Genomic DNA, 17,216 nt, shown 5'->3' on the forward strand with positions numbered 1-17,216 from the left:
TGCAGGGCAGGTATTATGTGGCACCAGTAAAAGTACCAATTCCTCCCATCGAAGCAGTTGAGTGGCCACATATGGGGTAAGGTGATCTTGTAGGTAAATGATGAATGAGTGTGCAAACTGATTTTTCGTTTGGGTTTTACAGTTGAGTTTCAGGCAGTGGGACTGTTATACAAAAATTTGGGGTTGACTTTTAAAGCCCATCTCTCCGTCAAGGGACCCAGGATCCCTAAAGTCCATTATCAGTCAGAGAAGAATGAGTGGAGGGAGGAACCAGTAGAGGAAAGCAAAGAAAATACATGATGTCTCTTGCAACAGAGTTCCCCGCCCCCGCCCCCACCTTACAAGGAAGTGAGGGGACCCAGAACAAAACTTTTAAAGATTTTAGAAATCACAGAGCCCTTAACCAAGGACCACCAAAAGTCATCATACAGCTACCAAGCATTTTGCGTGTGTTCGATTGACATGTGACCGTGCTTTGGGCCCAGAATGGGGACGGACTTGCATGCACTCTGCCAACGTGAGGGATGATGTGGATGGGGTGTTGCCTGTGCAAAAGACAGAGAAAATGGTTGTGCTTGTGAATCAGACCATCCTCAGAATAATATGTTGGTCCAATATGTTTACAAATCTGCCACTCAGATATTTGAATGATACATGCTAATTGTTTTTCTGGGGCTTGCCAGAGCATCCTTTTGAAATGGTGAAGACCTTTGCATCAGAGTTTATTGACACAGACTGGCCCCTTTTCAAATAGAGTGATTTGAAAGAATAAAGCTTTGCCAGGCTGTGGAAGAATGATTTTACCAAGAACTTTCTGCTAGCTATGTGGAGGGGTCCCACAGTTCAGCTGGAGTCTAAAGATGGCCTCGCTCTTGCTTTGTGAATTGTCTAAATTTTATACACTCTAATAAAGTGACTAGTTTTTCAGGGAATATTTCCTAATCTTGTGAAGGCTGGAGGTTTGGTTTTCTGTGGTGAGTATGTGCCTATTATCTACGTTTACCTTAAAAACTGTATAACAGGACCAATTGTGGAGGATACGTTGCATAAGAAAATGAAATGCAGAGTTAGTTTTACTGGAAGGATGTGGAAACGCTTAATACTGAATAGTTTTTACCTTACAGGCATTTTCCCCTCCAAAGTTCATTCACATCCTACTGTCATCCTACAGCTACCTCTCATCTCAACAAAGCCACTCTTGCTCTGTCATGGCGTCATCCTCATCCACGGATGTGGGAGAAGAAGCGACATGCCCAATCTGCATGGAGTATCTGACAGACCCTGTGACCTTGGACTGTGGTCACAACTACTGCCAGGGCTGCATCGTAAACTATTGTGACACATGGGAACAAATGCAGGTGGGGGACTTGGAGTGTCCCTTCTGCAAAGCCCGAATGCAGAGTGGGAGTTTTCGCCCCAATTGGCAGCTGGCCAATATAGTGGAAAAAATTAAACTCCTGCCACCAAATAAAGGGGAAAAGGAACTGTGTAAGAGACATAAGGAAAAACTCCACTTGTTCTGCAAAGAAGATGAAGAATTGGTGTGTTTGTTATGTGAGCGGTCCCCAGAACATAGATCACACACTGTGGTTCTCAAGGAAGAGGCTGCCCAGGAATACAAGGTAGGAAGTCATTTTGACACTTGCTAACACAATCCTTTCATATCTCTCTGTGTGTCTGTGTCTGTGTCCAGAATATGGTGTCAATGTGGCTGTAAACGAAACATAATACATTGCTAATATGCAGCTTAATGTGAATCAAAAAATGGGCCTGGTGTCTGTGCTATCCAAAACAAAACAATAACTTTGTTCTGCTTCAAAAGCAACTTTTTAAAATGTGATTTTGTTTTTAAAAGCACCATTTTTTTCTGCACTTCTGCTAAAGGGCTCCTGTGTAGTGTAATAATAATAATGCTATGTAATCTGAGTAATAGAATGAAAGTTCTCAAACAAGCCTTGAATTTAAACAAGAAAAGACCCCTAGAAGCTTTCAGAGCAATTATCAGATAAAAATCTAATAGTCGGGGGCCACACACTAGAAACATATGTATAACACTGAAGTCCCCCACCTACAGTACTAATCAAGTCTGATATTTTGCATTCTCTTTAGACACTCATCTGTGGTCGCCTGAAGCATCTGAAGAAAGAGAGAGGGAAAATGCTGGCTTATGAAGCAAAAATAGGAGAAGAAAGCAACAGCCTGCTTGTAAGTGTCACAATTACCATAAAGAGAACAAGTACAGGAAGGACCTGTATGATATGGAAAACACCAGGCATAGGCAAACTCTGGCCCTCCAGATGTTTTGAGACTACAATTCCCACCATCCCTGATGTTAAGTTGTGGGTGGACACAGCAGACGACACAGTGATTTCCAAGCAGCTCTTGTTTATTCTCAGGCTGGAACAGAAGTGAGCTGAAGGCCTCAGCAGCCTGCTTATATAGAACTCAGCTACAAAGCAACAGTAACAACTTTCTGTAGTTACCCAATCCCTGAACGTCAGTTTTCAATCCCTCATTTGCATATGCTGACCTGAGTGAAAACTGCAGCAGGATGAACTATATACACACACCCCTAGTGGCCTAGGGTGGGAACTTCAATACATAACACCCCTCCCCACCGAGATAAGGCATTAGGTTACAATCATAGTGGTTCCATTATATACAGCAATAATCTTGTTGGTTCCTTAAGGCACATAGCATATCAGTTTCAATTTTCCCATTTTGCAAGCATAACTACTTCTATTTACAATGCAGCATTACATGTGCAAATTGTTGGTAACATAGTCTTTTAAATAAGTCGGGCATTTGGAAACCCTACCTGACTGCCGTGGGCCAGTATCAGAGTCCGGTTGGCTGCTTGAGTCCTGTTGCGACTGCAGTGCTACCAATGGTGGCGTTGCACCTGAGTTCCCTGGCTCCGCTGCTGTTGAAGGGACTGCTGCGAGCGGACTCGGTGGAAACTCAGGCAAGGCAGTGGTCCGAGTCTCAAGGGAGTCAGGCAAAACCACTGCAGCGGCTCGGCTCGGCTCCATGTCCGCAGTTTGTGAAGGAGGTGTAGGTGGAGCCTCGCCTTCCGTTGGTGTCGGTTCTGGAGCTGAGGCCGCAGTTGAGGGCACTGCGGTATCGTCCAAATTCCCAACCCGGCGCCTTAGTTGGTCTATGTGTCGGCGCCACAAACGCCCGTCCTCAAGTGCCACCTGATATGAGCGGGGCCCAGTGACTCCCACTATCGTGGCCGGCACCCAAGGAATGTCCCCCACATAATTCCTGGCAAAAACCTTATCTCCGGGGATAAAAGATCTTGGCACGTTAGCACAGCCCGGGGGCTCTGCTACCCCAAAGTCTGGATGCAACCAGTCGAGCGGAGATCTGAGGCGACGGCCCATAAGCAGTTCAGCTGGACTCCGCCCTGTGGCTGCATGCGGGGTGATGTGCTGCACGAGCAAGTATTCCGTGACCTGCTCATGCCATTCCTTCTGGTCCAGGCGCGCCAGTGCCTCTTTTGCTGAGCGCACCATTCTTTCCACCTGTCCATTGCTGGCCGGGTGAAATGGTGCTGTTAGGGCATGGCGGATGCCCAGCCCCAAGAGGTACCTTTCGAAAGTGCCTGATGTGAACTGTGGCCCGTTGTCGGAGACGAGGACATCAGGACATCCATGCGTTGCAAATAGGCCCCGCAGCACCCGGATTATGGCTTCGGTAGTGGTGGAGGGCGTCAGGGCCACCTCCAGCCATTTGGAATAAGCGTCCACCACTACCATAAAGGTCCGGCCATGAAAAGGTCCAGCAAGATCGATGTGCACTCTCGACCAGGGTGCCTTTGGCGTCTCCCAGGTGTTGCCCTTAGCTGCCGGTGGTGCAGGTCTCGATTCTTGACACGCTTGACAGGAGGCAACCCAGGAGGTGATGGCATCGTCCATGTTAGGCCACCAGACGTAACACCGAGCCAACGCCTTCATTTTGACGATCCCTGGGTGGCCGATGTGCAGAGCCTCAAGGACGCGTTGGCGGAGTCTTTGGGGAAGCACGACTCGGTCTCCCCACAGTAGGCAGCCGCGATGAGCCGAGAGTTCATGCTGTCTGGTTGCAAATGGCTGGAACTCTGGTGTGAATTGCCCTTCTGGCCATCCCCTCCACACCCAGTTGAGCACACGTCTGATGGTGCGGTCCTGGGCAGATGCGGAGGCCACATCGGCAGCTGACACTGGTGCTGCTGGGAGGTCCTCAATCAGGAGTAGCGATGAAGCAGGAGCTGGATCTTCCACAAGCGCTGGAAGAGGGCAACGACTGAGGGCATCAGCATGGCCCAGCGATTTTCCAGGGCGATGGATGAGCTGGTAGCTGTAGGCTGCCAGAAAAACAGTCCATCACAGCATGCGTGGCAAGAGGATTGGTGGAGTTGGTTTGTCACCAGCAAGGAGGCCCAGGAGCGGCTTGTGGTCAGTGATGAGGTCAAAGGTTCTCCCGTAGAGATATTCGTGGAACCTCTTCACTCCAGCCACAAGCGCCAGTGCCTCCTTGTCGAGCTGGCTGTAATTCCGTTCAGCTGGAAACAGCGTCCGAGAGAAGTAAGCAAGCGGTGCTTCCCTTCCATCTGGAAACCGGTGACTGAGGACGGCGCCGATGCCAAAGGGCGAGGCGTCGCAGGCGAGGACTGTACCAGCACACTGTCCGATGAGAGGAGGGCCTTGACTGCGTTGAAGGCCGCCGTTTCCCAATGACCCCAGGACCACGGTGCCTTCGTGCTGAGGAGGCGGTGGAGAGGCTCGGCTAGTGTTGCTTTGTGGGGCAGGAACATATTGTAGAAGTTCAGCAGCCCCAGGAACGCCTGCAACTCGGTCTTGTTCTTTGGGATTGGGGCCTCCTTGATGGCCCGGATTTTGGATGCTGTTGGGTGAAGACCAGAGGCGTTGATAAGGTAGCCCAGGAACTCCACCTGCGGAACGGCAATCTGGCACTTTTCTTTCTTCACCTTGAGTCCGGCCTCCTGGAACCTGGTCAGCACGGCGCGGAGGCGCTCGAATAGCTGCTGATTTGAGTCTGCGGATACCAGTACATCATCGAAATATGGTACCACGCCTGGAAGCCCCTGCAGGAGGCGCTCCATGAGGCTTTGAAAGATGCCAGGAGCCACGCTCACCCCGAACTGTAGCCGGCGGCATCGGAACGCTCCTCGGTGGGTGACGATCGTCTGAGCTTCAGCGGTGGCGTCGTCGACAGGCAGTTGTTGATAGGCTTGGGCAAGGTCCAGCTTAGCAAAGACCTTGCCTTCGCCCAGGGAATGCAGCAGGTGTTGGACGACGGGAACTGGATAAGCGTGCTGCTGAAGTGCCTTGTTGATCGTGCACTTGTAGTCTGCGCATATTCTCACCGACCCATCCGGCTTGACAGGTGTGACGATAGGCGTTTCCCACTTGGCGTGGTCGACCGGCTCCAAAACACCTTGCGCGATTAATTTGTCCAGCTGTTCGTCCACCTTAGCCTTGAGGGCGAACGGAACCCGGCGCGGCTTTAGCTTGATTGGAGCGACTTGTGCCTGTATATTGGCCCAATGTGCCATCAAAAACCTCAGCAGATTCTTTGGTTAAAGTTTCAACTTCTGCGTTGGAGATGCAGTTGATGCCGGTGACTTCCAGGCCGAGGGCACCAAACCATTCTAGCCCTAGGAGGCTGGGACGCAGATCTTCAACTACCACGAGTCGGAGTGGGCCCGAGAAATTTTTGAACTTGACCTGGAACTGGCCGATGCCTGTCACGGGAATGTCGTTCCCCTGGTAGTCTCTCAGGTGTACGCGATGTAGGTCAAGCTGCCTCTTAGAAAGCTTGGGCACAAGTCTTTCGATAGTGCTCCAGGACACAACGGACAGGGCAGACCCGGTGTCGATTTCCATGTCACATGGAGCTCCTTCGATGAGCACCGTGATGTGTAGTTTGCATCGCGTAGGTGAGTCAGTTTGTCCAATTGTGGTTCCGGATGAGCAGCAACAGTTGGTAAGAGCGAAACAGTTACTGTTTGTGGACCAGGGCAGTTACTGTTTGTGGACCAGGGTGACGACTTGGACTTATGAGATGGTGAAGAGGCCGTGTTTGACGGAGCTGATCGGCAGACCTTAGCGATGTGGCCTTTTCTGGAGCACTGCCGGCAGGTGGCGTCTCTGAATCGACACTTGGCGCGGGGGTGGTTGCCTCCACAGCCAGCGCATTCTGATTGGTCCTTGGACTTCTGTTTGAACTTCCTGCGTTCCCGCTTCATCTGGTGCACGTCATCGTTTTCGTTGGTTGACGCCTCGTCACTGCTAGCCTCTTCGTGATGTACAGCAATTGGCTTCTTAGTAGGATGTGGGCTGCTGGCCTTGCGGATCTCTTGGGCAGAGAGTTCAGCAGCTTCTGAGGCCGCAGCCTCTTCGATGGCCTTCTGCAGCGTGAGGTCTGGCTTGGCGAGGAGACGCCGTTGCAGACGGTTGTCCCAGACCCCGCAGACGATCCGATCCATCAGAGCATCATCTAAGTCTCGGAACTCGCAGGTCAATGCGGCCTTTCGAAGGGCGGTGACGTAGTTGTTTATCGACTCCCCCTCTGCCTGGTTCCGATGATAAAAAGCATGGCGGGGAGCAATTTTGGATGGCTTGGGCGCATAGTGGCTGCGTAGCTTCTCTCGTAGCACGTCCCACGGTGCTCTGTGAACTGCGAGTGGTGCGACTAAAACTCTGGCCGTCTCAAACACTTCGGGCCCACAGAGGCTGAGGAAGAGGCCTCGCTTCCGTTCCTCTGATACTTCTGTTAGCTCGTTTGCTTGAAGGTAGCATTCGAACCGAGCAAGGTACGAGTCCCATGATTCAGAGGCTGGGGCAAACGGCGGTAGAGGCACTAGTGTAGCCATGATTCCGATGCTGACGTGGTGGGCGACGGATGGAACACAGTGCTCTAGCCAGAACAGGCAGCTCTGAATTGGTTCTGTTCAGTGATTTCGCTCAGCGTTTCAGCTCAGTGATTCAGCTCAGTGATTTGCTCTTGCTCCAAGAATGGCTGTGTCTGTCTGTGTTCTGATGTCCATAATCCCACCTTCGTCGCCAGTGTTAAGTTGTGGGTGGACACAGCAGACTACACAGTGATTTCCAAGCAGCTCTTGTTTATTCTCAGGCTGGAACAGAAGTGAGCTGAAGGCCTCAGCAGCCTGCTTATATAGAACTCAGCTACAAAGCAACAGTAACAACTTTCTGTAGTTACCCAATCCCTGAATGTCAGTTTTCAATCCCTCATTTGCATATGCTGACCTGAGTGAAAACTGCAGCAGGATGAACTATATACACACATCCCTAGTGGCCTAGGGTGGGAACTTCAATACATAACACCTGACCACTGGTCCTGTTAGCTAGGAATGATGGGAATTGCAGTTCCAAAACATCTGGAGGGCTGGAGTTTGCCTGTGCCTGGAAAACACCATAAAAAACACTATTAGAAAAATTAGCTCTCAGTGTAATTCCTCATTGCGACGTATCACAGCTCTATAGGGGCTCCTGGTATCACATGTGTATAACACATATATAATGTTTTAATTAGTCCAGTTTAGTTGAGCCCAAAGTCATGATCTAGCCCCATTCTTGAGTGATTGTCAGGATGCTGTCAGCGGCTCCCAGCTGGTTGCCCAGGAAAGTATAAAAAGTAAAAGTTTTTTATTTCAATATTTGCAGAGAGAGGCTATAGAACCCAGCCTCTTGGATAATGGTGTTGTCCCGAGTGAGTCTCCACCCCGTCCCCCACTTCCTCATTTGTCACTTCTACAGGTGCTGCCACATGCCCTCTGTCTTTGAGCTCTTTGCTCTCCTACTTTTAAGGCTCACCTGGTTCTGGGAGATGGAGGGTGTGGAATGCTTCCTAATGACACCATGTCCGTCACCTGCTATTCCTCTTCCAACTTCCCCCATCTTCTGCCTCTGAGATGTGACCTCCCGCAATCCACTGTTGTAAATCTATACTGTCTTCGTCTTCCTCCTCCCTGGAAGAGTCAGGATAGGGAGGCAGTTTCCACCATTCCTCCTCTGCCCAGTCCCTGACAATGATTTACCATAAAAAAATAAAAAAATCCTTCCAGTAGCACCTTAGAGACCAACAAAGTTTGTTCTTGGTGTGAGCTGTCGTGTGCATGCACACTTCTTCAGATACCATGCTATTATTAATGAAGGTCTTTCTAAAGACTCTGGCCTCCTCTTTTCCTCTTTCTTCCTGCCTCTTGCAGAAATTAACAGAAACTGAGAGGCAGAATATAGAGGAGAAGTTTAGACAACTGCACCAGTTTCTGGAAGAACAAGAAGAGCATCTGCTGAATGAGATAGAAGAGATGGCGAAGGAAACTGCAAGAAGAAGGGATGAGCAGCTGGCCAGACTCTCCAGGAAACTCTCTTCCCTTGAGAGGGTCATCCGGGAGATGGAGGAGAAGAGTCAGCAGCCAGCAAATGAACTCCTGCAGGTAAGACTGTGGTAGGAACAGCCCAAAGTTCCTCTCTAAGGGTTTAACCACAATCACCTTTTGCTGCACTCTTTTCAGACACATGTCTGTGCTTTCCCAGTCCCTATCCAAGATTTGTTTTTGTTTTTTTGCCGCAGTCATTCCCCACAAAAGCTTGCTCTTTAAAGCTGAAGCACAACCAATGACAAATCAGGTATTCTGTGCATTGCTGTTTGCCCGGAGCTTTACAGGGTGGACCATATTGGACCAAAGGGGGAGGGACAGAGAGGGAGGTCAGGTAGAATGTTCTGCTGCCAAATGGGGCACAGAACTGGGGCTTGCATCTCTGAGCAGGAGTGTAGCGTAGGAAGGGTCAGAGGGAGAATGTTAATATGCAACTGCTACACATAAGGGAGGATTGGCAGTATCTGGTTTAGCTAAGTAGTGTGATGCTGCTTAGCTAATTTTGTTAAGGATAACACAGAAAAATGAACTCTTTCAGTTGGAACAGTTATCCATAAATTCTCCGCTGGCCAATATACTATTGATACCTAGGAAAGACAGAGGAGATCTCATGAATTTTCATCAGAGCCTTTATAATAATAATAATAATAATAATAATAATAATAATAATAATAATCAGAAACTAATCTGGAGAACTGAAATTAAGATTGGAAAAAATAAAAATGGAGAAAAACCAAAATTGTTCGATTCATCCATAGCTATCCAAAGCTTTAGCATATGCTAGGCAGACTCACCCCAGAAGGTTGGAGCACATCCACTGCAGGGTCTGATGGGTCTTTGTTACGGGGCCTGTGATAGGCAGTCAATTCCATTCTTCTTTTCCTGTTTTCCCTTTTAGGATGTGAGATGCACCTTGCAGAGGTAAGTGAATTCTGCTCATCTCCATTAATATCACTGGGAACCTGGGAAACGTCCCTCCAATCTCTTAGGGTGTGGTGAAAGGTTCCAATGGGGGAGTTAATAGTTGGGAAATCATCTATTCATTTTAGGTGAAATTAAAGATTCTTTTTGGGCCTTTTACCAGAGAAGTGATTGCCAAACTAATTAGTGTTATTTCCCTTGTCATTTTTTGTTAAACTTATGTAATGTGTATAATGTTGTTCTTTAATGGCCTGGATCGGCTGTTGACCAAAAAAATAATTGTTTCTTTTGCATATTCATGAAAGATCTGGCTTAACCTATGAGGAATGTGGTTTACAGCCGAGGATATCTAAGTTGTCAAAGCAAGATCCCACCAACCTCAAAAAAACAAATATTTTGAGCTAAGAGAGGAGAAAGTGACATTGGGGGGGGGGGCATCTAGTGTCTTAACTTATGATAATACTTTATTCTCCTGTTTGCTGCGTTAAATGGGCATTCTGTAATAGACCTTCATAATGCTTTTCTTTTGAAAACTTTATTTTTTTTATTAAAGATTTATTAGATTTTCCAATTAAAAAGCCAAAAAGAAAACAATACATGGTTAAACACTCCAAACTCCCCCCTCTCCCACCGAAGGGAGCAACAAATACAAAACCCCCCTCTCACAGAGGTAACAAAGAAATCATTTCACATTTAACCACATATTTTCCAAATCATGGTATAGAGCTGACCCTCTTCCTAGGTCAGTTAATTAAATTCCCATCCTTGCTTCTTATAGTGACTTCCTCATTCCCCCCCTTACTGATTTCCAAATTAACGCATACTTACAGATTTTTTTAACTTTAACTCAAATTTAAAATCCATCTCATCATTTTTTCTGTTTAACATTTCTCTACTTCCGCCTCACAATACTTCTGCATTTTCTCATTATCATAACCAAAGTTTTCCATATTGCTCATATTACCAAAACTCATTACCTTATCATACTCCTCCCTCCCTTTTGGTCCCAGAGTTTGTCTTTCAAAACATTATCCGTTATCGCAGTGTCCATATCCAATTGTCATAACCTGTAGCCTTCTCACAATCCAATGGTCGCAACCTATGTAAACTCATTTGATTATCATCCTCCTGGATCAAGTCTTTAACAATGACACAATCTTCTTGTAGAAAAACTCCATTTAGTGTGTCGTGTTCCAATTCATCTTTCTCAGCATTATCAGTACTCCCTTCTTCCTTTTCCTTCTGTTTTAGTATAAAGTCCTCCAGATTGTTCTCAGTGTCCAATTCTTTGTGTGAAATTGACTTCGATCCTTCTGCCAATTGCCCAATGCTGTTGATTCCCACGGCTACTTGCTGCAAAAGTTCCAAGGCTTGTTTTACAAACTGTGAGGACAGTTTTCCCTTTGTCATCTCAAGGTCGAGTTTCAACTTGCTAATCACAACAATTTATTTCTTGCTGCGTAGATCCTTACTGCATCAGTACGCCATTTTATATATATTGTTAGTATCTGCGCCATCTGGACCTCCGGGAAGCAGGAAAATACATTTTCCATCTCTATCCATATCCAATCCACATTTAAAACTAAATACCCCCATACAGAAGGCTTCTTTGTTTCAGTCACATTGATAATAGCTTCAGCTACAAAGTCGCACTGTCTCTTAATCTTCAGCAGAGAGGGATTGACTTCCGTTTTTAGAATCCCCTCCGAAGCCAAATCAAATCAAATTACTCACAGTTTTATCTTCAGATTTGTCCATTTGTCCATATTTTCTTTGTTTGGAAGAATTTAAACGCTGTAGCCCCTCAGTACCGCAGCTTCGCGCAGGCAGGGAAAGCGGTATGTCCGATGCGCCGGGGCTCCACTCCCTCGCTCTCAGGGGCTCAAAACAGAGCCTTACCGGGGAGGGAGGAGCACTCTTCTGGCACCCGCCGGATGACCAAGCCCCCAAAACTCTTGATTTGGGGTTCTTTGGGGGTCTTTGCGCTGTAGAAGTCCCTGCCGCGCTCAGGTTTGCTCAGCTGAGCAAAACCTGCGACTGATGGCGGCTCCGCGCTCAACCGGAAGTCTCTTTTGAAAACTTTAAGGTAATATTTTAGTTTCCTGTTAATTATGTTACTTTGAATGCATACTTTATATTTTACTTTTCCCAGCAATGGTACATTCTGGATTGTTTTATTTAGCATGTAGTAAAACACTTTAAAAAATTTATGAAGAATATCCAGTGGAATAGAAATGAAATGAAAAATAATGAAAATGGTAATACTTCACATTATCTAAATTTGCCACTTTATTAACTCCAACAGCAAACTCCGTGATGGCTGCCCCACTCAGTCCCATGCAGACACCTGCCCCATGGACCATCTGTGGGACTATTCCACAGAGTCCAACACAGTTAGCTGCCACCTGTGGGGCTACAAAAAAAGGGAGCAGGAGTTGGGATGTGTACCATGTTCCTGAACCTGGTTTTATTTCTGCATTTGAGTAGATGTAAGTGAGGAGACTCAGAGACCTGGGGCTGTTCCTTTGACCCTCAGATGTTTGGCTTTGGAGTCCCTAGTAAGGAGGAATCTTCTCCCCTCTGTGCATAGCTCTCCTTCTTGGCTTTCTGCAGTTTCCTTCCTCCTTTCAATTCCTTTCTTTTGCTGCACTCAGAAATTCTGGATTTGAATGGGTTAAAATTTATTTCCCCCATTAGGTGTAAGCAAAGGGAGAGATCTGAAAATCCACTGACTTTCCCACCAGAATTGAAGAGGAACATCTCAAACTTCTGGGTTGCGAATCCCATTCTATATGTTGAGATGGAGAAAATAAAAGGTAATGGAGAATGGCTGCAAGGATTTTACCCTGGATGTCATATCAGTCCAAAAGATGAAGTGGATTTTTTGTTGTGAAATTATTTGAGGTATAAAAGTCTAGCTATCAAATTTTGTATCTCTTTGTTTCCTCAGATGTTCTGTTATTTGGAGTGCTTCAGAAAGGTAAATATTGGGTGAAGGACCAAATTCAAGGTGGGGTTGGGGACTGGTATTGCAGTGGGATTCAGTGATCTGTCCGGTGCTTGGTGTTATTCTAAGAGAGGGAGAAGAAGTACCTGCCATTTTTCTGTTGCCTTTCCTGCTTCCTCTGGCATGCACAGCTTTATTCACCCTTGTGGATGAAAGGAGCTAGGATCAATCTAGATTGACACCAGCATGTTCCAGCTCAGCATTTACTCATCTGGATTGAAGTGGAAATTACATTTTTGTGCTCCAAGCAGGTTAGTGTGTTTGCAGCCTCAGTCTTCTCCTTCCTGTTTTGCTTTTGCTGGATTATTTGATTTGTCCACATTAAACATGATTTGACTGTTCATTGGCACTTTTGCTTCATTCTAATTAGATGAGTAGTCCACACACACAAATACCGTATTTACTCAAAAGTAACGCAAACCTTTTTGGTCAAATTATATAACAAAAATTAGGGTGCACATCACATGGCACATTTACATTCACCCGCAAATACTTTTTTTGGTTCTAAGGTTTTGAAAATTGAGGTGCCCATTACAGTATATTCAATGGCGCATTAGATTAGCATAAATACGGTAAAGGTGAAGGGACCCCGACCATTAGGTCCAGTCACGGACAAAGCTGGGGTTGCGGCGCTCATCTCGCTTTATTGGCCGAGGGACCCGGCGTACAGCTTCCGGGTCATGTGGCCAGCATGACTAAGCCACTTCTGGCGAACCAGAGCAGCACACAGAAACACCTTCCCGTCGGAGCAGTACCTATTTATCTAATTGCACTTTGACGTGCTTTCAAACTGCTAGGTTGGCAGGAGCAGGGACCGTGCAACAGGAGCTCACCCCGTCGTGGGGATTTGAACCGCCAACCTTCTGATCCGCAAGCCCTAGGCTCTGTGGTTTAACCCACAGTGCCACCCGCGTCCCTCATAAATACGGTACCTGAATTTATATACAAGGAGCAAATAAAGTATTTTCCATTCATTCTGTAGGTGTTACATTTTGCATTTGTCCCTGTCTTCTAATTTGTTGATTTTAATTGTGCTGATTATTTACCAACAGGGTATTTGCACACAGAGCTGCCTGCTTCTACTTTTTGATTTGGCCCTGATGCCCTGTTCAACGGGGACCCTCAATATCTTCTTAGATTCTGGAACTGACTAGGCACAGGTCCCTGTCAGTTTTTAAATATACATTTTTTTAAGATAAGTAATTAACAATTTTTTTCCAATTGTTCTACTGGAATGCATCCTAAATAAGCATCAGGAAATGTAAAATACAAATAATCTATTATCAAACAATGAATTAACAGTTAAAATCAAGTTTAGATTACCATGATTAAAAGGTTTTGTCAGCCGTGGCTGTGTCGGAAAGATTGTGGCGTTTGCGGGAGGTTTGAGGCTGTAGTGGCGATATGGTTTGGGGGGGATGACCCACAACAACTTTGTGGGTAAAGGAAGGAAACAATATCCGTATTTTTACTTATAGGTAGGTAGCCGTGTTGGTCTGCCATAGTCAAAACAAAATAAAAAAATTAAAAATTCCTTCCAGTAGCACCTTAGAGACCAACTAAGTTAGTTCTTGGTATGAGCTTTTGTGTGCATGCACACTTCTTCAGATACACTGAAACAGAAGTCACCAGACCCTTATATATAGTGAGAGGGTGGGGAGGGGTATTACTCAGAAGGGTGGTGGGAATGGGTGATTGGCTGATGGGTGTGGTAAACCTGTTAATGCCTGCAATTGGTCTTTTTACTATTTTAAATATGGCAACCCTAGCCAGTAGGCTCCCACTATAGCCAACTTGTCCTTGATTTGCTAAAACTGCCAAGTTCAGTTTCTCAACAGCTTGTTTCAAGATGATTAAGTATAAAAATGCAGGTGTGTTTTCAGGACATTAAAGGAGCTTTAAGATCACCTCTGCCAAAAGTCAAATCTTAGACACATAGCCTTTAGCATGATTTAGGACAACAAATATGTTTGTGGTGGTATTGTGGTTGTTGTGATGGCCTGGGATTCGGGCTCGGGCTCGGACTCAGAACCAGAGGAGTCTCAGTCTGCACAGGATCCTCTGCCCCAGACATCATCTGAACCAAGTCTGGGACCTGATCTTGAAGAGCCCCAGTCTGCACAGGTTCCCCTGCAACAAGCACCAGCTGGGCCGAGTCAGGGGCCTGAGCCTGCCCTGGCTCCAGATGCAGAGAATACCTCATTGCCGTCAGCTGGGCCATCACTGACAGCTGCTTCACTACCGGCTGGGTCAGGAGAGGCTGAGGCGGCCCCTGGGTCTAGTAACCCACTGGCGTCTCCTGAGCTGCAGAGACTCAGGTCTGAAAGGAGAGACCTGAGTACTCGCAGGAGGAGTGCTCACCTTCAGGCGAGACAGGGTGGTGAGTTGTCGGGGGATTGGGACCGGCCATTGCCTCATCAGAGATAAAAGGCTGCCGGACTCCGCCCCAGGTTGTGGGAGCAACATTGCTGTTTGCCAGATCCTGCCTGTGGTCCTGTACCCGATCTTGCCTGGTTTCCTGTCCCGCTTCCTGCCTTGACTCTTTTGGACTGACTCCTCGCCAACTCTTCAAACTCTGGACCAGACCTGGACCTCACTTCCCAGATACCCTTGGGGCCAGCACAGTTGTAAGAAAACAATGCTTGAGGCTCACAAGTGAAGTGAATCTGCTCAGGGGGACATTTGGGTGGCGGAGATAGCCCGTGCCCGGCTTTCCACTTATCCAGGTGTTCACCCTTGGCTGACCTATGGTGGAGCCCAGGGTCAGAGCTACCTGCAGAGCAGGGAGCTACTCGAACCAGAGCCTATGCAACCATTCACTTTCTGTAATCAATAAAGTTGTGGCCTAAATTCTGCCAAAAACCAAACCAAAATATGAGTCAAGTGTGAAATTATTTAGGGGGGAGGTTTGTGGGTCTGAACACACAATACAAATAAGCCATTAACAAACAATGAATTAACAGAATTTAAATCATGTTTCCATTACCATGATTGTAATCAAGCATTAGTAGGATCTAAAATTACCGGTATACAGTAAACACTTTCCTCTCTCTCTGTGTGTGTGTGTGTGTATTCAGTTCCTCTTTGTGATTTCCTTGCAGTCACACCTTTGGGTTCTATGCCTGTGCAGGGCCTAGGGTTGCCAAATAGACAAGGTTTTGATGTGGACTCCACTCCATCTTGTAGGCAAATGTACTATATAGACAGAACAAAATTATATATTTGTTTTTCTATATTAACAACAACAACAATTTATATCCCATATTTTCCCTCATAGGGACTAAAGGTAGCTTATGGATAAGCTAAAAATTGTAAACCATTTTATTTTCATTGTCTACCAATTAAAACAATTATATTTAAATTTTTAAAGAACAGTTTCAAAATCGTTCTTTGAATTGGTGGCAGTGGGAGACGGTATGTGAGTGATGGCATAGGCACTAGCCAATAGGCACCCACCACAGGCAACTTGTCCTTGATGTGCTATATAGTGCTGGATTCAGTTTCTCCACAGCTGGTTTCAAAATGCTTAGATATAAAAATGCAGGTGTGTTTTGAGGACAATAAAGGAGCTTTAGGATCACTGTTGCCAAGGTCAAAATCTTTTAACTCTTAGTCAGATAGCCTTTATCCTGCTTTAAGACAACAAATGTGTGCGTAGTGGTATCATTGTAAGAAAACAGTGCTGGAGGTTTTCCAAGGGAAGGACATTTGTTAGGTTGCCTACGTTGATTTCTTCCATCTGATATCAATGTAAGCCTCTGAAAGCCCCAAATGGGCAATTCACACAGAGTGATTCAAAGGGGAACCATTTATCTCCTCTTGCCCCCATCCCTTCCTCCTCCCCTTCACTGCATAGAAGAGTTGAGGGAATATTTTCTGGGTTGTTTTGCTTCTTGACTGGATTGACAGGAGGGACACAATAAAATATGTTGAGTAAAAAGGAACAAAAAAGCATTATTTAAAAACCCACAGGGAGGTGGGTCTGGGAGAAAGAAGGGAGTGTCCCAATCCTGAATGAAATGTGAAGAAGCCCCATTTATCTGTGAGGAAATTTGGTTATTTTGAGTGTTTTTTGGATCAGGATGTCCGTCTCTGTCTCTTGGAGGATTCTGCCTAATCTTCTCTTTCCCTCATCTTCTCCCCAACAGCAAATGTCACTCTGGATCCAGACACAGCCCATCCCATCCTCATCTTGTCTGAGGATCTTCAAAGTGTGAGATATGGAGCCAAACCTCAAGTCCTGTCCAACAATCCTGAGAGTTTCAATGTTTGGCCTTGTGTGTTGGGACGTGAGGGATTCACAGCAGGCAAACATTTCTGGGAAATCAGTGTGGGAAATGCGGAATGCTGGGCTGTTGGGGTCGCCAGGAAGTCTGTGAAGAGAAAAGGCATCTTCCCCTTAAGCCCTGAGAGAGGGATCTGGGCTGTGCGGAAGTCTGGAGCCCGGTACTCGGCCTGCACCTACCCTGATTCCTCTCTGTCCCTGAGTTGGGAGCCCAAGAGGATCCGGGTGACTCTGGACTATGGAGGGGGACGTGTATCTTTTTCTGATGCTGACTCAGGAGCCGAACTCTACATGTTCTCAGGAGCCTCGTTCTCCGGAGAGACTCTCCTCCCTTTCTTTCGTCTGAATGGCATTAAAACCCACCTCAGGATCTCCCATTAAGAGCAGAATTGACATCTTTGCAGATGCCTTGTGAGAGGAGTCATTCCAGTCACACTCGGAGGAAACAACAAAACAAAATCTGGAATTTTCTTTCCCCTTCCCTTTCCCAGAATTCCCTCTGCAGTGGAATCCTTAAAGAGAGGGAAACACTTTAACCGTCCCAGTAAACAACCTACCGGTATTCCTCAAAAGGATTCACCTGCCACCCCCTG

The 17,216-nt window shown here is 46.5% G+C and overlaps 2 protein-coding genes across 2 annotated transcripts in view; one reads left to right on the forward strand and one right to left on the reverse strand.

Moving 5' to 3' along the window:
- Positions 1-17,216, reverse strand: part of LOC117042654 (oocyte zinc finger protein XlCOF6-like) — a 663,370-nt gene that overhangs the window by 344,736 nt on the left and 301,418 nt on the right. The window lies entirely within an intron of this gene.
- On the forward strand, positions 1,209-17,159 carry LOC117042420 (tripartite motif-containing protein 10-like). The gene is made up of 7 exons (XM_033141966.1): positions 1,209-1,622; positions 2,110-2,205; positions 8,237-8,467; positions 9,309-9,331; positions 12,029-12,147; positions 12,282-12,341; positions 16,463-17,159. The coding sequence occupies exons 1-7, from the start codon at positions 1,209-1,211 to the stop codon at positions 17,002-17,004; spliced, it is 1,485 nt and encodes a 494-aa protein (XP_032997857.1). The 3' UTR covers positions 17,005-17,159.

This window comes from Lacerta agilis, chromosome 2, assembly GCF_009819535.1.
Source record: "Lacerta agilis isolate rLacAgi1 chromosome 2, rLacAgi1.pri, whole genome shotgun sequence".
Lineage (NCBI taxonomy): Eukaryota > Metazoa > Chordata > Lepidosauria > Squamata > Lacertidae > Lacerta > Lacerta agilis.

Excerpts from the sequence above, each read along its gene's own strand:
- LOC117042420 (XM_033141966.1), top strand. The coding sequence starts at position 1,209 with ATGGCGTCATCCTCATCCACGGATGTGGGAGAAGAAGCGACATGCCCA. Across the intron at positions 1,623-2,109 it reads AGGCTGCCCAGGAATACAAG|ACACTCATCTGTGGTCGCCT; the intron begins GTAGGAAGTCAT and ends CATTCTCTTTAG. Across the intron at positions 12,342-16,462 it reads GGTGAAGGACCAAATTCAAG|TTTCCCTCATCTTCTCCCCA; the intron begins GTGGGGTTGGGG and ends CCTAATCTTCTC.